The 23,252-nt window shown below is 36.9% G+C and overlaps 1 protein-coding gene across 6 annotated transcripts in view; it reads left to right on the forward strand.

Annotated features, from left to right (window-relative positions):
* The window catches only part of MTF2 (metal response element binding transcription factor 2), a 77,196-nt gene that overhangs the window by 27,569 nt on the left and 26,375 nt on the right, over positions 1-23,252 (forward strand). For 2 of the 6 annotated variants that reach the window (XM_015064436.3, XM_053214453.1), the window contains exons 2-3: positions 20,161-20,359; positions 20,485-20,566. The exons of 1 other annotated variant lie outside the window; for it this stretch is intronic. In XM_015064436.3, coding sequence (XP_014919922.1) covers positions 20,161-20,359; positions 20,485-20,566 — 281 coding nt within the window. Of the gene's footprint in view, positions 1-20,160; positions 20,360-20,484; positions 20,571-20,796; positions 21,792-23,252 lie in introns of those variants that run through there. 3 more of the 6 variants (XM_027058580.2, XM_053214454.1, XM_053214456.1) reach the window with 3 other exon arrangements.

Consider the following 23,252-nt stretch of genomic DNA (forward strand, 5'->3'; position numbering starts at 1 on the left):
AGATTTTGTGTCTCCCTCTCTTTCTACCCCTACCCCGCTTGTGCTCTGTCTCTCTCTCAAAAATAAACATTAAAAAAAATTTAAAATGCATGTTTTAAGTCTTTTTCTTACTTTCCTCCTTTTTTTTTTTTTTTTTTTTTTTTTTTTTTTGGTGCCGATTATTGTGGAAGAAACCAGGTTGTTTGGCATATAAATTTCCCAGCTTGGATTTTGCTGATTACATCTCAGTTGTGCAGTTGAACATCATTTCCTGCATTTTCTATAAATTGGTGGCAGATATGGAAGCTTATTCAATTCCAGATTGCTTTTTTGAAGGGGGGGGGGGATCAAGACTACTTCATATGTGTGGTGTGTTCTCCCACCAAGAAGCGTATAGTGGTTGTTTCTCTTATGTTCCTAGAAGCCATTGATACTCAATGCATAGATCCATTTATTCATTAGATGTTGCAAAATGATTTTTAAAAATTCATTCATTTCTTTTTCATTGGTTGGCCTGAATATACTTATAAGGAGAACTCACCCCATTTTCAGTAGGCACTTCACATATTCACTCTCTGTGTTTTCCTTGATTAAGTTCCTTGAACAAACTTTCCATCTTCTGATCGGATGTACAGATAAAAGATGTGACTATTGATCCAACTGCCCTTTTATACAGACTTCTACATATCACTCTGTTTTTCAAGCTTACTTGACCTCTGTTTTTTTTTTTGAGTCTGGTGCTACCAGTTCTTCAGTCTTTTGTGCTGTGGGACAAGTGGGTTGCTTCTTGTTTTTTTCTGCTGGGTGCTTAAGTTTAATCTTCCTCATTTTACCAGTGTTTATTATTCTTTCAGCTGCTTTCCCTTTTCATATATTGTGGTTTAAGTTTCATGTGTACTCTAGTGTGATTTAAGATGGTATTTTAAGTTTTTCTTTTCTCTTTGTTTTAGCATGAGAAGGAACAAAGAAATCTTCACTCTACTTTCTTACTATAATAAAGTCCTTATCCCATTTCTCTTCTATCCAGGGCTCCAAATACCATCACTATGTTTATGACTTTTAAGATTTTTACTTCCAAGCCTGATTTTCTTTCCTTTTTTCTGTTTTAAAATATTTTTTAATGTTTACTTTTGAGAGAAAGAGAGCAGCGTGCGAGTGGGGGAGGGGCAGAGAGAGAGGGAGACAGAATCTGAAGTAGGCTTGGCACTGTCAGTGCAAAGCCTGACGTGGGGTTCAAATTCACCAACCGGGAGATCATAACCCACCATGAGATCATGACCTGAGCCTTAGTCAGATGCTGAACTGACTGAGCCACCCGGGCGCCCCAAACTTGATTTTTCTGAGGGTTGTATCTTTTTTTATCAAACTATTTTCTAGGTTTCCTGATTATCTTCCCCAGATATTTGCTAGTTTTATCAGGCTTTTCAAAGGACAAATTTTTAATGCCGTTGGTTTTCTGGTGTATGTTTTTCTTTCATTGATATCTTTTTTTTTACATATATTATATATATATATATGTACACACACACACACACACACACACATATATACATATTTTTTTTTAATGTTTATTTTTGAGAGAGCACAAGCAGGGAGGGACAGAGAGAGGGGACAGAGGATCCCAAGCAAGGCTCTGCACTGTCAGAATGGAGCCTGATGTGGAGCTCAAACCCACGAACTGCAAGACCATGAGCTGAGCCAAGGTTGGATGCTCAGCCAACTGAGCCACCCAGGTGCTTCATATTTTGATATATGTATTATATATATGTAATATATATATATAATATATATGCATTTTTAAATGTTTATTTATTTTGAGAGAGCACACACATTTGGGGACAGAGCAGAGAGAGGGAGAGAGAATCCTAAGCAGGATCTATGCCCAGTGTGGAGCTCAACAGAACTCAGTCCCATGACCATGAGATCACAACCTGAGCCAGTATCAAGAGTTGGAGATTTAATTGACTGAGCCACCCAGGCACCCCTCTGTTTTTTAATTTTTCTTTTACTTTCCTTGGGTATATTTTCCTCCTGCCCCAACATGAGGTAGATCCTGAATTTATTAACTTTCAGCCTTTTTTTTCTTTTCTTTTTTTCCCCCAGGATCTGTGCTCCACCTTTTACTAGTTGAAACCTTAGTCTAACTGGTGAAATAAAAATGACATCTAGGATTTTTCTTATTTCAGCCCCTGATGTGACCCTGTATTCACTACAATGCCTTTTGTAAAATTGAGCTATAATTGACCTATAACATTATTTAGTTTAAGGTATACAACATAATGATTCAATATTTTTATATATTGCAAAATAATCATCACCGTGAGTTTAGTTAACATCTTTTACCATACATAGTTACAACGGTTTTTTTCCCTTGTGATAAGAACTTTTAAGATTTACTTTCTTAGCAGTTTTTACATATACAACACAGTATGATTAACTATAGTCACCATGGTGTACATTACATCCCTATGACTTATTTATAAGTTTGTCTTTTTCCTTTACCTGTTTCATCCCCCCCCCGTCCCTTGCCTCTGGCAGCCACCAGTCTTTTTTGTCTGTGAGCTTTGGGTTTTTTTGTTGTTGTAGTTTTATTAGACTCTACATATAAGTGAGATTGTGTGGTATTTGTCTTTTTCAGTCTGACTTATTTTACCTAGTATAATGCTCTCACAGTCCATCCATGTTGTCACAGATGGCAAGATTTCATTCTTTTTTCTGGCCAAGTAATTTCAATTATATATATATGCGCATATATATATATATATATATATGCATGCTACATTTTCTTTATCCATTTATCCATTGTTAGACACCTAGGTTGTTTCCATATCTTGGTTATTGTAAATAATATTGCAATTAACATGGGTTGTATATGTCTCTTCTAGTGTGTTTGGTTTCTCAGGATAAATACTCAGAATTGGAATTGCTGGATTGTATGATAATTTTTTAAAAAAATTTTTGAGCAACCTCCACTGTTTTTCATAGTGTCTGCAGCAATTTACATTCTCAGCAGCAGTGCACAAAAGTTCCCTTTTCTCTACATCCTTGTCAGCACTTGTTGTTGTCTTTTTGACAATAGCCATTTTGACAGATGTGAGGTGATACCTCATTGTGGTTTTGATTTGCATTTCCATGATTATTAGTGATGTTGAGCATCTTTAGGTGCCTGTTCACCACCTGTATATCTTTGGAGAAATGTCTATTCAGATTCTCTGCTTATTTCTTTTTTTCTTTTAGGAAGAAAGAGAGAGAGCGTGAGCTGGGGAGAGGGGCCGAGGGAGAGAGAGAATTTTAAGCAGGCTCAACTTGGAGCCAGATGCAGGGCTCAATCCTAGGAGCAGAGCCAAAATCAAGAGTTGGAAGATCAGCCCAGTGCTCAACTGACTGAGCCACCCAGGTGGCCCCCACCCCCCTATTTATTAATTAGATTATTTTCTCTTGAGTTGTATGGGTTTTTAACATATTTTGCATATTAACCCCTTATCACATACATGATTTGAAAATACTTTGCCCCATTCAGTTTTGTTGATGATTTCTTTTACTCTGCAGAGGCTTAGTTTTGATATAGTCCCACTTGTTTATTTTTGCTTTTGTTGCCTTTGGTTTTGGTGTCAGATCCAAAAAAATCCTCACCAAGACTGATAGCAAGAAGCTTATTGCCTATGGTCTCTTCTAGGAGTTTTATGGTTTCAGATATTATGTTCACATCTGTAATCCATTTTTTAAAATTTTTTATTTTATTTTTGAGGGAGAGAGAGACAGAGTGTGAGCTGGGGAGGGGCAGAGAGAAAGGGAGACACAATCCGAAGGAGGCTCCAGGATCTGAGCTGTCCACACAGAGCCTATTGCAGGGCTCAAACCTACAAACCGTGAGATCATGACCTGAGCTGAAGTCAGATGCTTAACTGATTGAGCCACCCAGGCGCCCCATGTCTTTAATCCATTTTTAAGTTAATTTTTGTGAATGGTGTAAGATAGTGGTCCAAATTCATTCTTTTTCATGTGGCTGTCCAGTTTTTCCAACACCATTTATTTAAGAGACTGTTTTTCTCCATGATATATTCTTGATTCCTTTGTCATAAATTAGTTGACTAAATATGTGTGGGTTTTTTTCTAGGCTCTGTTCTGTTCCATTGATGTATGCCTCTCTTTTTATGCCAACACCATAGTCTTTTGATTACTATAGCTTTGTGGTACAGTTTGAAATCAGGAAGTATAAGGTTTCCAACTTTTTTCTTTTTCTCAGGATTACTTTGGCTATTCCAGCTTTTTGTGGTTTCATGCAAGTTTTAGGATTGTTGGTTGTATTTCTGTGAAGAATGCCATTGTTATTTTGATAGGGGTTGCATTGAATGTGTAGATTGCTTTGGGTAGTAGGGACATTTTAACAGTATTGTTTTAATCCATCTTTATGAAACAGCTTTATTTGTGTCTTCTTCACTTTGTTTCATTGATGTCTTGTAGTTTTCAGTGTATGGATATTTCAGCTTTTTAGTTAAAATTTATTCCTAGGAATTATTTTTTTGATGCAGTTGTAAATGGAATTGTTAATTTTTCTTTCTGATAGTTTGTTATTAGTGTATAGAAATGTGAGGATTTTCATATATTGATTTTGTATTCTCTACCTTTACTGAATTCATTTATCAGTTCTAACAGTTTTTTGGTGGAGTCTGGTGGATCTTCTATGTATAGTATCATGTTATCTGCAAATAGTAACAGGTTTACTTTTTCCTGTCTAATTTGAATGCCTTTTATTTCTTTTCTTGCCTAAGTGCTGCAGATATTGCTTCCAATACTATGTTGAATAAGATTGGTTAAAGAGGGCATCCCTGATCTTAGAGGAAAAATTATCAGCTTTTCACTGGTGAATATGTTAGCTCTGGGCTTGTCATATATGGTCTTTATTATGTTGAAGTGCATTCCCTCTATGCCCACTTTGTTGGGAGTTTTATCATAAATGAATGTTGACTTTTTTTCAAGTGCTTTTTCTGCATCTGTTGTGATGATCATATGATTTTCATCTTTTTGTAAATGTGTTGTATCCATTGATTTTTGTGGATGTTGAGTATCTGTGGAATAAATCCCACATAATCATGGTATATAATTCCTTTATTGTTGGATTCAGTTTACTAATATTTTGTTAAGGAATTTTGCATCAGTGTTCATCAAGAATATTGCCCTGTAATGTTCTTTGGTTGCGGCATCCTTGTCTGGTTTTGGTATCAGGGTAGTACTGGCCTTGTAAATGAGTTTGGAAATGTTCACTTTTTTTTTTCTATTTTTTGGAAGAGTTTGAGAAGATTCTTCTTTGGATGTTTGGTAGAGTTCACCATTGATGACATCTGGTTTTGGACTTGTTTGTTGGGAAGTTTTTTTGTTTCTGTTTCTTAATTTTCTTTTTTAATGTTTATTTTTTGGAGAGAGAGAGTGTGAATGTGGAAGGGGCAGAGAGAGGTAGACACAGAATCCTAAGCAGGCTCCAAGCTCTGGGCTGCCAGTGCAGAGCCCAACATGAGGGTCAAACTCACAAACTGTGAGATCATGACCTGAGCCTATGTCTCTTAACCAACTGAGCCACCCAGGTGCCCCTGTTGGGAGTTTTTGATTACTGATTCCATCTCCCTACTGTTTATTGTTATGTTCAGATTTTCTAATTCTTTGTGATTCAGTTTTTTTTTTTAACGTTTTTATTTATTTTTGAAGGAGAGAGAGACAGAGCATGAGCGGGGGAGGAGCAGAGAGAGAGGGAGACAGAATTTGAAGCAGGCTCCAGGCTCTAATCTGTCAGCACAGAGCCCGATGCGGGGCCCGAACTCACGAACTGTGAGATCATGACCTGAGCCGAAGTCGGATGCTTAACCGACTGAGCCACCCAGGTGCCCCAATGTGATTCAGTTTTGGTAGGTTGTATGTTTCTAGGAGTTTATTTTTTCTGGGTTGTCCAGTGTGTTGCTTTATAATTATGTATGGTCGTCTCTTAGGATTCTTTGCATTTCTGTGATACTAGTTTTAATGTCTTCTTTTTCATTTCTGATTTTATTTTATGGTTTTTTATTATGTAGTTGACACATAATATTACATTAGTTTCGACACATAATATCACATTAGTTTCGGGTGTACAACAGTGATTCCACAAGTGTATACATTATGCTGTGCTCACCACAAGTTGTAGCTGTTACTGTACAACACTATTACAATGCCATTGACGCTATTCCCTATTCTCTACTTTTTATCTCCATGGCTTGCTTATTTCATAACTGTTAAACCTGTATTTCCCACTTCCCTTCACCCTTTTTGTACATCCCCCACGTCCCTCCCCTCTGGCAACCATCAGTTTTCTGTATTTATGGATTTGTTTCTCCTTTTATTTGTTCATTTTGTTTTTAGATCCACATATAAGTGAAATGATATGGTATTTTGTCTTTCTCTGACTTACTTCACCACTTGTGATTTTAGTTCTTTCTTGGTGAGTCTAGTCAGATTTCTCAATTTTGTTTATCTTCTCAGAGAACCAGCTCTTAGTTTCATTGAGTTTTTTTATTATCTTTTTAGCCTCTATTTCATTTACTTCCACTCTGATCCATTTTCTTCCTTTTTTAAATTTTGAACTTTGTTAGATTTTTTTTCCCTAGGTTTCTGAGGTTTAAAGCACTAGGTGGTTATTTGAGATTTTTCTTGATTTTTGATGTAGGCATTTATCACCTTCGAACTTATATCTTAAAACTGCTTTTGTGGGGAGCCTGGGTGGCTCAGTCAATTAAGTGTCCGACTTCAGCTCAGGTCATGATCTCGCGGTTCATGAGTTCGAGCCCTGCGTCAGGCTCTGTGCTGACAGCTCAGAGCCTGGAGCCTGCTTCAGATTCTGTGTCTGCCTTTCTCTCTGCCCCTCCCCTCCTCGTGCTCTCTCTCTCTCTCTCAAAAATAAATAAACATTAAAATAAATTTAAAAAAACGGCTTTTGCTGTATCTCCTCTAAGTTTTGATATGTTGTATTTCCATTTTCATTTGTCTCCAGGTATTTTTTTTTCTTTTTTAGTGTGTTTGTTCAGTAGCATGTTGCTTAATCTTGATATAATTGTGAACTTTCCAGTTTTCGTCTTATAATTAATTTCTAGTTTCATACTGTTGTGGTCTGAAAAGAGACTATGATGTAGTAAGAGGCACAGAAGAGCATTACATATTGATAAAGGGGTCAATAAAACTAAAGGCTGTAATATTTGTAAATTTGTATGCATTCAGATAGAAGCACCTAGTTGTATTCATGACCTACAGAGAGAGAGAGAAATTGTAGTAATAGTAGGGGACTTTAATACCCCACTTTTATCAATGGTTAGATCAGACAGAAAAAAATAAGGAAAATTGGCCTTATATGACACTTTAGACCAGATGGATTTAGCATACATTGTATCCAAGCCTGACATTCCACCCAAAAGCAACAGAGTACAGATTCTTTTTTTTTTTTAAAGTTTTTATTTTAATTTCAGTTAACATAGTGTTATGTTAGTTTCAGATGTACATTATAGTGTTTCAACAATTTCATACATCACCCGATGCTCATCAGAAGTGCTCTCCTCAATCCCTTATCACCTATTTAACCCATCCCTTCCCTCCTCACCTCTGGCAACCTTCAGTTCTTTGTAGTTAAGAGTTTGTTTTAGGTGCCTGGGTGGCTCAGTCAGTTGAGCATCAGGTCATGATCTCATGGTATGTGGGTTCAAGCCCCGTCTTGGGCTCTGCTGACAGCTCAGAGCCTGGAGCTTGTTTCTGGTTCTCTGAACACCCAGCATAGTATCTGGTAGATAACAGATATTCAACAAGTATTTGTTGGGTAACCACAGCCATAGAATTTAAATAAGATCGTCTTATTTTCCTTAATTTTCATGGGAGTCTTGTTAAAGTGGTTTGGGCAACAGACTGTTTTGGTTGTTTAAAATGTTCCGGTTAATTAAAAAATATATTTATGCTGAGATACTAGTTTTCAAGTATTAACATCAGGTTGGGAGACAAAACTATATAAGTTGTTTATAAGGCTACATTTTTGCATATAAGCCATTATAAGTGGAAATTAGGATTCAAGTCAGACAGTTCATAGTCTTGTAGTTTAACTTACTTGCAGCGTTTCTAATATTTATTACCCATTGTAATGGTTTCATAATATAACCTTGTACTGTTATGTGTTTCTTCTCAATGTTGTCCATCTGCTAATTTTGAGCCACTAGTAGTAACCCAGACCAAGGATCCAGCAAGGTGAGGGATGAGAGGATAACATCTGCAGATAGTAGGAGTGAGGTGTTTGTGTCTTAAGCAGGTGGAACATTACCCATCCACATCCACTTGTTTGCTCTTCAAGTAAAGAATGTGGAGAAAATAGTTACATTGATAAGTCCCCAAGGAAAGACTTCTATATGTTGGCATTTAGAAGTTTTCAACCTAAGTGTTGCCTTGCCACCTAATCACCCCAAGACAAAGTTAAGCACTGTACAAAATCTGGCATCACATATAAAGAGTTCCTGTGTACATTTTTATAACTTAAAATGTTAAGTATCAGTGGACAGCTAAGGATCACTAAATAGTTGAGGAAAGTCTCACGCATAAAAGTAGAGCCCAAAATAAACAGGAGAAATGATTCCTAAAGAAATAGATAATGGACGGGGTTTACTGAGAGCTGAACAAGTGTGACTGAAAGAAAACCTTCCATCTAGACACATCCTTATGAAATTTGAAGACATCAAGGATAAAGAAAGATCCTAAAAACGAAATGAGGGGGTACCCAAGGAATAAAAATCAGAGTGTATCAGATTGGGGTACCTACAGAGTAAAAATCAGAGTGGTATCAGGTTTTTCATTATCAGTGCTGAGTGCTAAATGTAGTTAATAGGAATGTCCTCAAACTTCTTAGGGAAAATACTTTCAACATCAAATTTCATATCCAGGAAACTGTCAGTCTGTTGTGAATTTAGGATTGAGATAGGTTTAGATACTTAAAGGCTCAGAAAATGTACATGTTTACATCTTTTAATTGCAAGCCATTGCTTCAGCAAAAGAATGTACAATCTAGAAAATAGAGTAAGAAGAGAAACTTGGAGGATGATAAGACCTAGGGGGTAATCAGTGCAGAGTGGTGCAGGAATATGGAGAGCTCTAGAAGCAAGAGTTACCTGTGGAGAAAAGAAAGGTTTAGAATTCTTGACAATTTGAAACAGAGAAGAGATAAAGGAATGCATTAATAAGCAATTCCAGGAAAAATAAAAAGTGAATAAGAAAAGTTGTTTAACGAGAGTATGCCATTTAGCTTTGCAGTGATTAATGTTTACAGTTTTTAATTACTTAAAACACATTATTGATTTTAAGAAATTAGTGCAATAAGATTGTACAGGATGGAAGTTGGTAATTGTAATTTTTTATAAAAAGTCAGATCTGAAATAGATGAATTAAAAAGAAATATAACACATTATTTAGAAATATGGAGGTATCTTCTAGAAGAAATAGCTGAAAGAGTTAAGAAAGCACCTGCCTCTGCAGAACAGGATTGGGATATGGAAAGGGATGGGTGAGCAACTGTTGCGTTTTGTTTTAAACCTTTCTATGTACATGATTTTTAAAAAGTATGCAGTGTTACTATTTTTTTTTTATAATTTATGAATCTAAGGATTAGAGTAGAGCCAGCCATTAAGCTGCCTGCTTTATGATTTTTATTCTCTAGGTCTGACCCTGGTCCCCTTTGATGTTCTACTTTCAAGGAAACCTCAAACGGAAAGAATTCAGCCAGCCCCAAGCTTCGTTTTACTTATACCTTCCTCAAGAGATAAAAGAGAATTCTTACCCCATAGCTTTAATGCAGAGCCAAGCTTCAGTAGATTGACTTCTGCTTGTATCTGGGCCCTACTTTGGCCCTGCGTGGCCTCATGAATTTGACTGTATCTTTGTGAAAAATTTGCCACCAAAAGTGGCACTGTTGTGTAGTTACATTATATCGTTCACAGGTGATTCACTCACACATGTTGTGCTTTTTTTCTCAGAGAAGGGAAGAAATTGTGAGAAAGAGTCTGGGATAGATAGCAGCTTTTTTTTTTTAAGAGATGAGATTGGTCAGGACCTGTGACAGATAAAAGATTAGGATAGCAGTAGAATTAGGTATTTTATTTTTTTTCTCTCTTAGTAGTGCCTATCATTTCCTGCAATTGCATACTCTTTTGACTTTGTGGATTGTGGTGAGTCAGAGAGAGAGGAGTCCTCCAATGGAGGGTGGCAGTGTGAAGTGGGACTAGGTTTTCCTTCCTTTCCTTCCTTTGCTGCCAAGTGGAACTGTGTGGGCTGAAGAGTAGTGGCAGGGTTACTAGAGACATGGTTGTGGTGGATCAATCGTGGCTGATTGGGTTATCAGAGAAGTGGAGAGAAATTCAGCAGCACAGTAGAGGGATGAAAGTTCCTCCTGGGAGACAAGTCCTGTGATGGAATAGTGGTGTTTGATTCTTTAGAGATTGCCTTTAATTAAATTGCCAGTTATTACTGGTATATACTGATTATTTATTGTGTTCCTAATACATTCTGGGCACTTTGCAAAGTTCTGGGAAAGTAATAGTAAGCAAAATGGGACAGTTTTTTTTCCTTTTCAGAGTGTAAACTGTTTAGAGAGTGGGGAATAGATGAAGATAAGTAAGTAGGCAAATGAAGCAGAGTGTGAGAAGTATAATATGGGAGAACTATTGCATACCCCAAGAAAGCATCTAGCCTGAACTTGGTGGGTTGGGTTGAATCAGGAAAGGGGCCTTAAGAAGGAAGGTCTAGCTGAATCTTTCCTACCAAAATCTTGGGCCCTGAACATAGGGACCTTGACCGTCTTATTCACCAGGCCTAGAACAGATACTTATTAAATATTTATTGAAGGAAAAATAATGAACCTGAAAGTGAGTTGAATTTCTTGATATTTCTTCTACCATTTATTGAGAAATTATACTGTATCAAATTCTTAACCCATGTTTTTTAATAGTGGCTTCATATAAATCCTCAGAGATTATTGTAGACAGATGAAATCAACTGTCCTTGGACTCCATGTAATATTCAGATAGTTTTCTTGTTAGCTGGGGGAATAAATTGGGGAAGAAAAAAGACCACATTATTTGAATTATGCATCCAGTTCCCAAGTTCTTGAGTTAGGGTGTTATTTATTGTGGGAGTAGTAAACCAAGAAAGAAGAAGCAGTTTGACCCTTGGTCTCCCATTTGGTGTCAAGGGAGGAAACTTAATTGTTCAGGCAGTCTCTCTCAGGATGGATATCTGTAGCAGTGAAGGAAAAATGCTTCTCTAAATAGTATTATGGATAGAAATACTCTATGTGTGTGTGTTGTCAAATAGTAGAAGCATATAGCAAATAGTGATCATGGTTGTGACCATTCTTGAAATGTGACTTGATTTCTGCTACTTTGTCATCTGTATTGTGTATTGTGAAGAGCTGATGTATTGGGTCAGATCTTAGTAACATAGAAAAAAGTATACTACATCATCCCAAGTTTGTGGTCAGGATTATGTCTAGTTTCCCCAGTCCTCAGAAATACACTCTCATTTACCAATTGTCTTAACATACTGACTTGAAAGTATTTAATATGTGTCCTTGTAAAATACATGGTATTATATATTTGTGTTTTCACTTTGCATCAATGATCATTGTGGTATAAATTTTGTTCTGTTTCTGTTCTCAACATATTTGCAGGATATTTCCATGTATGTGTGCTTTACTTCCAAGATTATAATGATATTCTATGTTTTCTAGTTATATTTCAATTTCTACATTTTATTTTTATGTCTTTATTCCATCTGTAATTCACCTTTTTGTGTATTGTGAATTAGGAGGGCAACTTCTCCATTTAGGTGAATCAGTTTCCCCAATACTCTTTACTACATAATATGTTCTTTCTGTACTGATTTGTGGTGTCATTTTTGTCATATATCCATCCACTTCCCATAAGTGAAACTGTTTTGGAGATGCCTCTTCTGTTGTAATGATGTTCTTATGTGTACCTTACCTGTTCAGAACAGTTTTCTCTGGAATATGTCACAGTATCTGGTAGGGCAAGTCTTCTCTTCTTTGTTTTTCCTTTTAAAAGTTGACTTTGGGCGCCTGGGTGGCTCAGTCGATTAAGCTCTGACTTTGGCTTGGGTCATGATCTCCCAGTTCGTGAGTTCAAGCCCCATGTTGGGCTCTGTGCTGACAACTCAGAGCCTGGAGCCTGTTTCAGATTCATATTCTCTGTCTCGATCTCTCTCTCTCTCCCTCCCTCCCTCCCTCCCTCTCTCTCCCTCCCCCCCCCTTCCCCCACTGGTGCTCTATCTCTCTCAAAAAGGAGTAAACATTTAAAAATTTTTTTAAAAGTTGACTTAACTAATCTATGGATTTTTAGTTTTTTTTTCTTTTTACAAACTTTGTAAAACACTTGACTTCAGAAAATCTTGCTGTGATTAATTAGAACTGCACTGAATTTATACACTAAAGATTGTCTGCCAAATACAGTGAAATTTAAGTTGTACTAACTCCATCTGGGAGAAGCAACAGTATTATAGACACTCTTAACATCCTGTAAAATGAAAAGGCATGGACTGCAGGTGTGATGGGTGTTGGGAAGAACACAGCACCTTACATAACCCAGCAGCAGATGTTGGGAGTACAGAGCTTAAGAAAAGGGCATGCAAACCAACTCCTTTATTTTTTTCGCTTAAATTTTCTCTGTTCTGACTTCTTAAACACGCAAGGTAGCCTAGCCTGGATGCAAGAGAAAAGTTACAGCTTTGTAGTTACTGACCAGAGTCAACTGATCATCCACACGTACTTATTCTAACCTAATCAAGAAGTCTTTGTTGGGACACCTATGTGGCTCAGTCAGTTAAGCGTCTAACTCTTGATCTCAGCCAAGGTCTTGATCTCAGGGTCGTGAGTTCAAGCCCTCCCATTGGGCTCCATGTTGGGCATGGATCCTACTTTTAAAAAAAAGTCTTTGTCATGGCACTTTTATAATGTATGAGTTGGGAAAACTATTTCCAACATGTGTAACAAAGTGTTATTATTCATAATATATAAGATGCTCTTAAGTCATTATGAAAAAGATGAACATTTCAGTTTTAAAAAAGGACAGAGAATATCTGCTGTTTCCAGAACCCATAGAAATGAGCAAACCTGGAAAAAAATACTTATAATAGAACTGTAGATTGAAATATTGTGTGTGTGTGTGTGTGTGTGTGTGTGTGTGTGTGTGTGTGTGTTGTCAAATAGCAAAAGCATAATACTGTTGGTGAAGGTATGGGCCTTCAAGTACTGTTCTGGTAGTGTCAGTGAGTGTTAATTAGTACCTTTTTTGGAGATTCATTTGATAATACCAGTTAAAATATATACATAATGTAGGTTGGGGAATGGGGTGTTTAAATGAAATAGTATTGGCCGTGAGATGGTAATTGAAACTGGATGGTGACTACCTGATGGTCTCTTTCACTTGTTTTGTCTGCTTTTGCATATGTTTGTAATTTTCTACAGCAAAAAGGAAAAATGTGTATCTACTTTGATATAGTAGCAAGTATTCTTTTTTTTAATTAAAGATTTTCCTTAAATGTTTGTTTATTTTTGAGAGTGGGGGTGAGCAGAGAGAGGGGCGATAGAGGATCCAAAGCAGGCTCCGCACTGACAGCTGTCAGCCCAACGTGGGGCTTGAACTCAACAAACTACAAGACCATGACCTGAGCTGAAGTCAGACACTTAACCAACTGAGCCACTGAGGCAACCTGATATAGTAAATATTCTTTATGAGTTTATCCCATGTAGTAATGGGAACGCTTAAAAAATAAAATGTAAATGGATGAGCTTTATATTGCTTGTAATAGTAAAACATTGGAAACATACTAAATGTTCCTCATTTGGGTAGTAGTTGGAAAGTAGCTTAGCATTTGAAGAAAAAATTATCTTACATACTTTTTTTTTTAATGTTTATTTATTTGAGAGACAGTGCAAGTGGGGGAGGGGCAGACAGAGGGAGACACAGAATCCAAGGCAGGCTCCAGGCTCTGAGCTGTCAGCACAGAGCTTGACGCGGGGCTTGAACTCACGAACTGTGAGATCATGACCTGAGCTGAAGTCAGATGTTTAACTGACTGAGCCACCCAGGCACCCCTTACATACTTTTGTTTTATACTTACACAGAGGGACATTGTGTTGTCCATGATACATTATTGTGTGAGAAAAGTTATAGAAGTTACATAATATTCCACTTTTTATTAAAACATTTATATGAATTATGTCTATATATGTGGTATATGTGTGTGTGTGTGTGTGTGAAAAGTTAAGAGAATAACAGTTCTTTTTGGGAGAAAGTAGCATAGGGAATTTTCACTTTTCACTCGTTCTGTATTATTTATTTTACCATCTTATGTTTACCTTTATAATCAGAAAGGAAATAATAAATTCTAAAATTAGAAAAATGACTTCTAATAAAGGTCACACTCTAGAGAGGAAGGATGTAATCAGTGACAATAATGAGGGAAATAACCTTTGGGAGAATAAATGTACAATGTCTATCCTAGTTATGTTTCAGTTGTGCTATTATGGGTCATTTGCTTTACTTTCTTGCTTTATTTTTTTGTAAAGTTTCTTTGGGCTGAAGATTAAAAAAGAGGATAATACTTTTTATAAATACCTATTAATGCAGTTTTATATATGACTTATATTCTTCATGTTTATATGAGTAAAAAAAGATTGGTGTGTATTTGCCATAGTATGTGAATTAGATTCTCTTGTTTATTCAGAACAAAACTGAGATTATTTGTGCACACATTTTTAGAAATGTAACTCTTTAAGTATAGATTTTCCTTGAATTGAGCTTAAAACTATAAATTCCACATAACCTCTCTGCCTTATATATATCATGCCCGTTGCAGAGCCTTGAGGATACAACTGTGAATAAGAGTAATAAAACAGACACATTCCCTGTTTTTGGTGGAATGTTTAGATGAGGGAATGGTGATGTGTGTTGCAGTGGGCTGAAGAGTAAGAGGGCAGGACTACAGTAGAGAGAGTTAAGAGTGTATAACTTTCCTCCAGAGGTTTGACTGTGAATGGGAGGAACAAAGTAGGAGGAAGTGGTGGAAGGGAGCAGGGAGCACAAGGAATAAAGGGAATTTTAGTTCTCTTTTCCCTTACAACACTTTAAGAGAGCCAGATGAGAGACCATTGTGAAAAAGAATTTGTTGAAGCAATATCTCAGCACACAAAACCTATGTGGGACTGTATGCGGTTTTGATTTTTGTACATTTTCCAGTCTAGAATTCTAAGATTCTAGGTCTCATCAGCCACCTTGGCATTCTTTTGAAGTCATCTTTCATCTATAATTAATTATGTAGCTCAGGCTTTGGTTAGTTTCTTTAACTTAAGGAAAGCAAAATGCCTCAAGTGACCACTGGATTTATAGTTTTCCAGAAAGTTGCCTGCTCATAGAGTCATTTTCATATTATGATTTGAAGGCATTAAATTGTTTTAGTGTTTGGAGAAAGAAGATTCTCAGCCTGGCATTGAGCACTCCAGTTGGTAAAATTAATGGCAGTGATTCATTCTCCATTTTTACTTCTCTCTAGCCCTCGTCTTGTCAGACGTTTAAGCGTTTTAAACCCCTCCCCCCTTTTTTTACAGTTTATTTGAAAGAGACAGTGCAAGCAGGGTAGGGGCAGAGAGAGAGAAGGGAGAGAGAGAATCCCAAGCAGGGTCTTCAGAGTGGAGCTCGATGTTGGCCTTTAACTCATGAACCATGAGATCATGACCTGAGCAGAAACCTAGAGCTGGAGGCTTAACCGACTGAGCCATCCAGGCGCACCAACGTTTTAACCCCTTAATCATGACACTAAAATGCCTTTTGCTCACAGTCGTCAATGGCAATAATATATGGCAATATTTATTTATTTAGAACATGGTTCTCACTATGTGATCCGTGGATCTTTGCAGGAGTCTGCAAGGTTAAAATAATTTTCATAATACTTAGATATTATTTACCTTTCTCACTGTGTTGACATCTGTACAGATGGTGTGAAAACAATATTTGGTCAGACTCCTGTGTGTTCCTTAGTATGAAACAAGGCAGTATTCATTGTTAAGAACTAACAGTAAACACACACACAGAGAAAACCATATTTCACTAAAGGACATTCTTGATGAAACAGTAAAAATTGTTTTCACTAAATTTTACCTTTAAGTTCAGATTTTTAATGCTATGTGTGATGAAATAGGAGGTATACATAGGGTATTTATGTCATTGAGTTGCCCACTGAACTAGCAGCTTTTTCATAGAACATCATTTTTACTTGAAACAGTAGCTAACTTGGGTATATGGCAGATATGTCTTTGAAGTTATATACTTCATTTACATTTACTTTCTTACCATTTTTGGTTTTCTTCATTTGTTCTTATGAGTTGATGTTACCATCTTGGTGTCATTTCTTCTCTTTAATAAAGTTTTGTTTGCACCACTTCCTTTGTGCTATTATTGTCAAATATATTACATTTTCTATATGTTATAGACCTAACAATACAGTTATACACACATATTGTTTCATATACCTGAGGTAGAAGAAATATGCATTTATAGTGTCTTTTATAATTGGTTAATTACCTTTACAAGTGTTCTTGGTTGTTGTTGTAATTACAGTGGCTGATGTAAAGTATGCTCATGTGTTAACGTCTCTTTCCACAGTGAACATATGATGGGCTCATACATACAATGAAACCTAGGAAACCAATGGATGTTATTGCTCAGATTATTCCGATATAGCCAAAGGGCTCCTTTTTTCCTGAATGATAAGTAACAATATGTCAAATTATTCCAAAGCCTGGCAGAATTAGAATATAGACTTCTGGGTGTCCAACGAATCAGAATAAGTGTTGATATAAGATGGGATCTCCTCCCCCAGCAGGATCGAAGAAAGTAGTATTTAAGGTTTTGGTCTGTCAGTAGTATAGTAATTCCAGCTGCTAATACTGGTAGTGAGAGGAGTAACAGGACAGCAGTAATTAGGACAGATCAGACAAACATATGTGGTATTGAGATATGGTAGGGGGTTTTATGCTAATGATTGTAGTAATGAAGCTAATAGCACCTAAAATTCAAAAAACACCTGCAAGATGCAAGGAAAAAATGGTTAGGTCCACGGATGCTCCTGCATGGGCTAGGTTGCCAGCTAGAGGAGGATGTACGGTTCAACCAGTCCCTGCGCTGGCCTCTACTATTGATGCGAGTAAGAGCAGGAAGGATGGGGGAAGAAGTCAGAAGCTTATTTATTGGAGGGAATGCTGTATCACGTGCTCCAGTTATTAATGGCACTAATCAGTTCCCAAAGCCTCTGATCATGATTGTTATTACCATAAAAAAGATTACTACAAATTCATGAGCAGTGACAATTACATTATAGATTTGATTGTCTCCTAGTAGAGTGCCGGGTTGGCTGAGTTTGGCTCAAAATAGAAGGCTGAGGGCGGTTCCTACTGTGCCAGCTCTGGAACTGAATAGGAGGTAGAGTGCTGATATCTTTATGGTTAGTGGAAAATAGCAGTTTATGAGCATAGGTAAAATGGTTGAGTAAAGAGCACTAGAGTGTAAATCTGAGAACAGAGGTTTAAGCCCTCCTTTTGCCAACCTCTGTGGTGAAATATCACATTGAATTGCAAATTCAAGGAAGCAGCTTCAAACTCTGCCGGGGCTGCTTCTGCCTTTTTTTTTTTTTTTTTCCTAGACAGCGGGAGAAGCAGATTGAAGCCAGTTGATTAGGATATTTAGCTGTTAACTAAAATTTTGTGGGATGGAAGCCCACCAGTCTAGTAAGGACTTAGCTTAATTAAAGTGTTTGATTTGCAATCAGTTGATGTAGGATAGATTCTTGCAGTCCTTAGAGTTGGGTGTGCATGAGTTGCTTTCAACCTTAAGAACTTGTTTAATTATTTCTTGTAAGGTGGCTCTGCTAGCAACAAATTCTCTCAGTTTTTGTTTATCTGAAGTATCTTTATTTTGCCTTCATTTTTGAAAGGCAGTTTTGTTGTATATTAAGATTCTTGGTTGACAGTTTTTTCTTTCAGCATTTTGAATATAGGATCTCACTGCCTTCTGGCCTTCATTATTTTTTTTTTATATTAAAATGTTTTTTTAATATTTATTTTTGAGAGAGAGAGCACAAGTGGGAGAGATGCGGTGGGGGGGGAGGGTGGAAACACAGAATCTGAAGCAGGCTCCAGGTTCTGAGCTGTCAGCACAGAGCCTGATGGCTGGGCTCTAACCTATGGACTGCAAGATCATGACCTGAGTTGAGGTCAACTGACTGAGCCACCCAGGCGCCCCTGGTCTTCATGGTTTCTGATGAGAAGTTAATATTATTGGGGTTACCTTGTACACAATGAGTTATTTTTCTTTCTGTCTTTCAGCATTTTTACTGTTAAATCCCAGTGTAGATCTTTGCATGTGTCCTACTTGGAGCTTGTTGAGCTTCTTGGATATGTATATTAATGGTTTTCAGCAAATTTGGGGAGATCTTATTCCTTTGGATATCTTTAAAATGTAGTGTGTCTTTCATTACTGGAGGGCAAGTGGCTGGGAGGGGATGTGTTAAATAATAGGTATCATGGAGGGAACTTGTGAAGCACTAGGTGTTACATGTTAAGTGATGAATTACTAAATTCTATACCTGAAACTAAGATTATACTGTGTATTTAAATAATTGGAATTTAAACAAAAACTTGAAGAAAAAATGTATATTTTTCAAACTGAAACTCTGTATGTACCCTTTTTAACACTGACTCCATATGCTGACCTCCTAGCCTCAGGCAACCACCATTTTACTTTCTGTCTCTATGAATTTGATACTGTATTTACATCTTTTTTTTTAAGTTTCTTTATTTCTGAGAGAAAGAGCGAGAGCGAGCATGAGCGGGGGAGGAGCAGAGAGAGGGAGACACAGAATCCAAAGCAGGCTCCAGGCTCTGAGCTGTCAGCACAGAGCCCGATGCGGGGCTCGAACTCACGAACTGCAAGATCATGACCTGAGACGAAGTCGGACGCTTAACCGACTGAGCCACTCAGGTGCCCCACTAGTTACATCTTATAAGTGGGATTATACAGTATTTGTTTTTTGTTTAGCGTATTTTGTTTAGCATAATGTCTTCAAGGTTCATCCGTATTATAGTTGATGACAGAATTTCCTAGAATTTGTATATTCTTAGGTATTGAAATTAGGTAGTCCCAATTCCTGGGTATTGAAACATATTTTTTCTTCCCCACTTGTTTTATTTTTGCTTCACTTTTATACTATCTAGTTTTGAATTATTGCCTGTCTAGTTTTATACATTGTTGTATGTATGCATCTAGTAAAACCTTTAAATTGAGAAAGTGAAACCAAACAAATATTGCTTTGTTACCTTTGAGAAAAGTTGATAGTGGTTATACTGTGGATATGCTGTTTATGAAATAGCTAATATATAAATTATAATGTAATTTTGGAATACGTAATTTTGGGGTCTTTTGTTTAAAAAATGTAAATGATGTTACCTCTCATTTGAGTATGATTTTGTGAAATTGGTGGTTCTCATTTTTTTTAAACTCATAGTCTGTATATTTGAGGGACTGTGACACATTTGCATCAGTAAACAAGACATAATTCAGTAGTGGTTCCCTGTAAGGAGGTCATGACTACTCCGCCAGTGAGTTTAATATACCCAGCTGCCCCAAAGTCACTGGTTAGTGTGTTTTAACTACGTGTGGCATAATCATTTTTATTCTTTTTCAAGTGCTTATGAAATTGTGCCATGTAACTTCTTTTAGTTTATTTTAACCAGCGTTGAGATTTAAGGCATCCTTTGCTCATGACCATGGTCTACCCACTTCACTTAGAACTATTATTTTGATAATAGCTACCTTGAATATGTGTGGTCTTGGAGTGATTGCTGAATCCTTGCCTCACTAAGGATAGGCACTGAATGAATATTGAACACAGCTATCATTCCTTTTAAACTTCTTGGTTCCTGGAGAGTATTTGTGATTTGAGGTACTTGTTATAATTTCCCTCAAGGTTTTTAATAAAAGTGTTTGATTAATATATAAAACATATCATTGGTCTGTAAATAAGCTCTACAAGTAAGTTGATCTTGTATATGGTCTTTTATTTCCTAAACAGAGACTCTACAGGGGCAGGTAATTCACTGGTCCACAAGCGGTCTCCTTTACGTCGAAACCAAAAGACCCCAACATCCTTGACCAAGCTGTCTTTACAGGATGGACATAAAGTCAAAAAGCCAGCATGTAAATTTGAAGAGGGTCAGGATGTCCTAGCTAGATGGTCAGATGGCTTGTTTTATCTTGGAACTATCAAAAAGGCAAGTTACCTTTATATATCTTCTACTGTTTTTTTACAGTAAACTTTTAATAATTTTGAATTTAAATTTAACTTCATGTTTTTGACTTAAAAACAAATCATCATAAATATTCCTCTGCATTTCAGATAAACATATTGAAACAGAGCTGCTTCATCATATTTGAAGACAGTTCTAAATCCTGGGTTCTCTGGAAGGACATTCAAACAGGCAGGTGCTACTATTTCTCTTGAACGTGATTTACACTGAAAAATTGATTTTCTTTAGCCTGTAATTTTCTTTCTTTTTCTTTCTTTCTTTCTTTCCTTTTCTTTCTTTCTTTCTTTCTTTCTTTCTTTCTTTCTTTCTTTCTTTCTTTCTTTCTTTCTTCTTTCTTTCGCCTATTATTTTCTAAGTGTTTTCTGTTAAGTACAGTCTATTAAGATAAGGCAATCACTTTTGAGGAGATGTATTCTTTATACTTCTCAAGATGTTATACTCTATGTCGCAGACTCTGGAAGAAAAGGAATTATTCTTGTTAGGGTAGAGGTAGGCTAAAGAACAGATGCATCAATGATTGCACATCTGTAAACTGTTAGGGTCTGTCTAATAGCTTTGAAGAAAAATTTTTAGCCACTAATATGGGTAACATTTTCGGCTTCAACTTAACTGCCACTTGATTTTATTAGTAAAAGTAATGTAGAGAGCGCTGCCTGGGTGGCTCAGTCGGTTTAAGTGTCAAACTTCAGCTCAGCTCATGATCTCACAGTTTGGAAGTTTGAGCCCACATCGGGCTGTGTGCTGACAGCTTGGAGCCTGGAGCCTGCTTTGCATTCTGTATCTCTCCCTTTCTCTCTCTCTGCCCCTTCCCTGCTCACGCTCTCTCTCTCAAAAATAAATAAACATTAAAAAAAAAAGTAATGTAGAGAGCTAATATTTATTGAGAACATACTATTTGCCGTATCTTTTGGGGAAATTAGCATATATTAAACAGGTTTAAAGTATTAGAAATGCTCATTAATAAGAATGACTTGAAATGACCATTTATGGTTTTTATGTTTAGATAGGAAAATGAGGCTATATTTGGGTGCAAATTAAAATGAATACAGGTATGCCTTGGTTTGGTTATAGTGTTCTTGGTTCTTGTAGTGTTTTCCATTTTATTATTGTAATAATTCCTATAATTGCTGTGTGCTCTTTGAATCTGTTAAAGATATTTTTTAGGTATCTCTCATGAAAAGTGATTTACAAAAATATGAATATTAAAATCTGAGTATTTTAGCTGCACACTAAAGCCCCACTTTTTTTTTTTTTTTGAGTTAATAGGCCTGCACTAAGACCTGTGTTTCATATCTCATAGAAAGGATATCTAAATTTACTTTCCCTAAAGGATGGATACCTTTCTAAAATATTTAGTGATTGGGTTTTGAATTTGAATCTCAAGTGCAATTCTATGGTAGGTTACTACTGTCTGTCTGTGTGTGTGTGTGTGTGTGTGTGTGTGTGTGTGTGTTTAAGTTTATTTATTTTGGGGGTGGAGAGGGGCAGAGAGAGAATCCCAAGCAGGCTTTGCACTGTCAGTGAGGACAAGGGCTGAAGTGGAGCTGATGTGGGGCTCAAACTCATGAACCGTGAGATCATGACCTGAGCTGAAATTAAGAGTCGGATGCTTAACTGACTGAGTCACCCATGTGCCGCTACTGTGTTCTATTTCTTGATTTCATTCTTAATTTTTTTTAAAGAATAAAGTTTTGGTAAAGGAATTAGAAATGTTCTAATTACCATCTACATAATTAGTACTCAGGGCTTAGGTGGGGAACTCAATAGTTCTTAGTCTAGTAAGATGTCTTTTCAAGAGGAACTTTTTACAGTTCTTGGGACTGATTAAAGTACTGAAATTATGTTTTGCATCTACAATTGAGGAGTCAGTGAGAAAAGGGGTAGGAGAAAAATAGGGAGTCTCCAACAGTAGTAATATTGAGCAGATCTTGTTACCCTACATACCTAATTATCTTTACTTTCTTAGTTTGTAAACATGGGTCTTTCTCTATGGTAGAACTGAAGTTGGTATGTATGTATGTATGTATTTATTTTGAGAGACACAGAGACAGTGTGAGTGGGGGAGGGGCAGAGAGAGGGAGAGAGAGAATCTCAAGCAGGCTCGGCACTGTCAGTGCAGAGCCTGAAGCGGGGCTCAAACTCATGAAACCACAAGATCATGACCTGAGCTGAAACTGAGAGTCGGACACTTAACCAACTGAATCACCCAGGCACCCCTGAAATGGGGTTTTTTGTTGTTGCTTTTAATGTTTATTTAGTTTCAGAGAAAGAGAGCACGAGGGGGGAGGGGCAGAGAGAGAGGGAGACAGAATCCGAAGCAGGCTTCAGGCTCTGAGCTGTCAGCATAGGTGTGGGACTTGAACTCACAAACCGTGAGATCGTGACCTGTGCCAAAGTTAGACTCTCAAGCCACCCAGGTGCACTAAAGTGAAACATGTTTTATGCTTGTCTCTTATTTCTGTGTTGCTTTCAATTTTTCAGTGTTCCTTCAGGTTAAATATAGAGCTGTTTGTCTTTCTGTCTGTCTCTTTCTTCCATCCCTCCCTCCTCCCTCCCTCTCTCTATCCATTCCTTCCTTCCAGACAGGAAGAAGAAAGCCAGTAGTACATATAAAAAGTTGTGAAAGTGATGGAGGTGCATGTCCAACATCTGTATATCAGTTTAATGGTCTGTGATTGTTTTTGTTCACTGGTTTCTTTTTATTATCCTTAGAATTAAAATGAGAAAAGGATTGCTCCTTGGCTATTTAACTCTTTATAGCAACCAGAAAGTAGCACAAATTTAATTGGAGCAAGTGTAGAATGAACAAATGAATCTGAAAACTGCATTATGGCAGATTCAATGTGGAGAGTAGCTT

The sequence above is a fragment of the Acinonyx jubatus genome, chromosome C1 (assembly GCF_027475565.1).
Source record: "Acinonyx jubatus isolate Ajub_Pintada_27869175 chromosome C1, VMU_Ajub_asm_v1.0, whole genome shotgun sequence".
NCBI lineage: Eukaryota > Metazoa > Chordata > Mammalia > Carnivora > Felidae > Acinonyx > Acinonyx jubatus.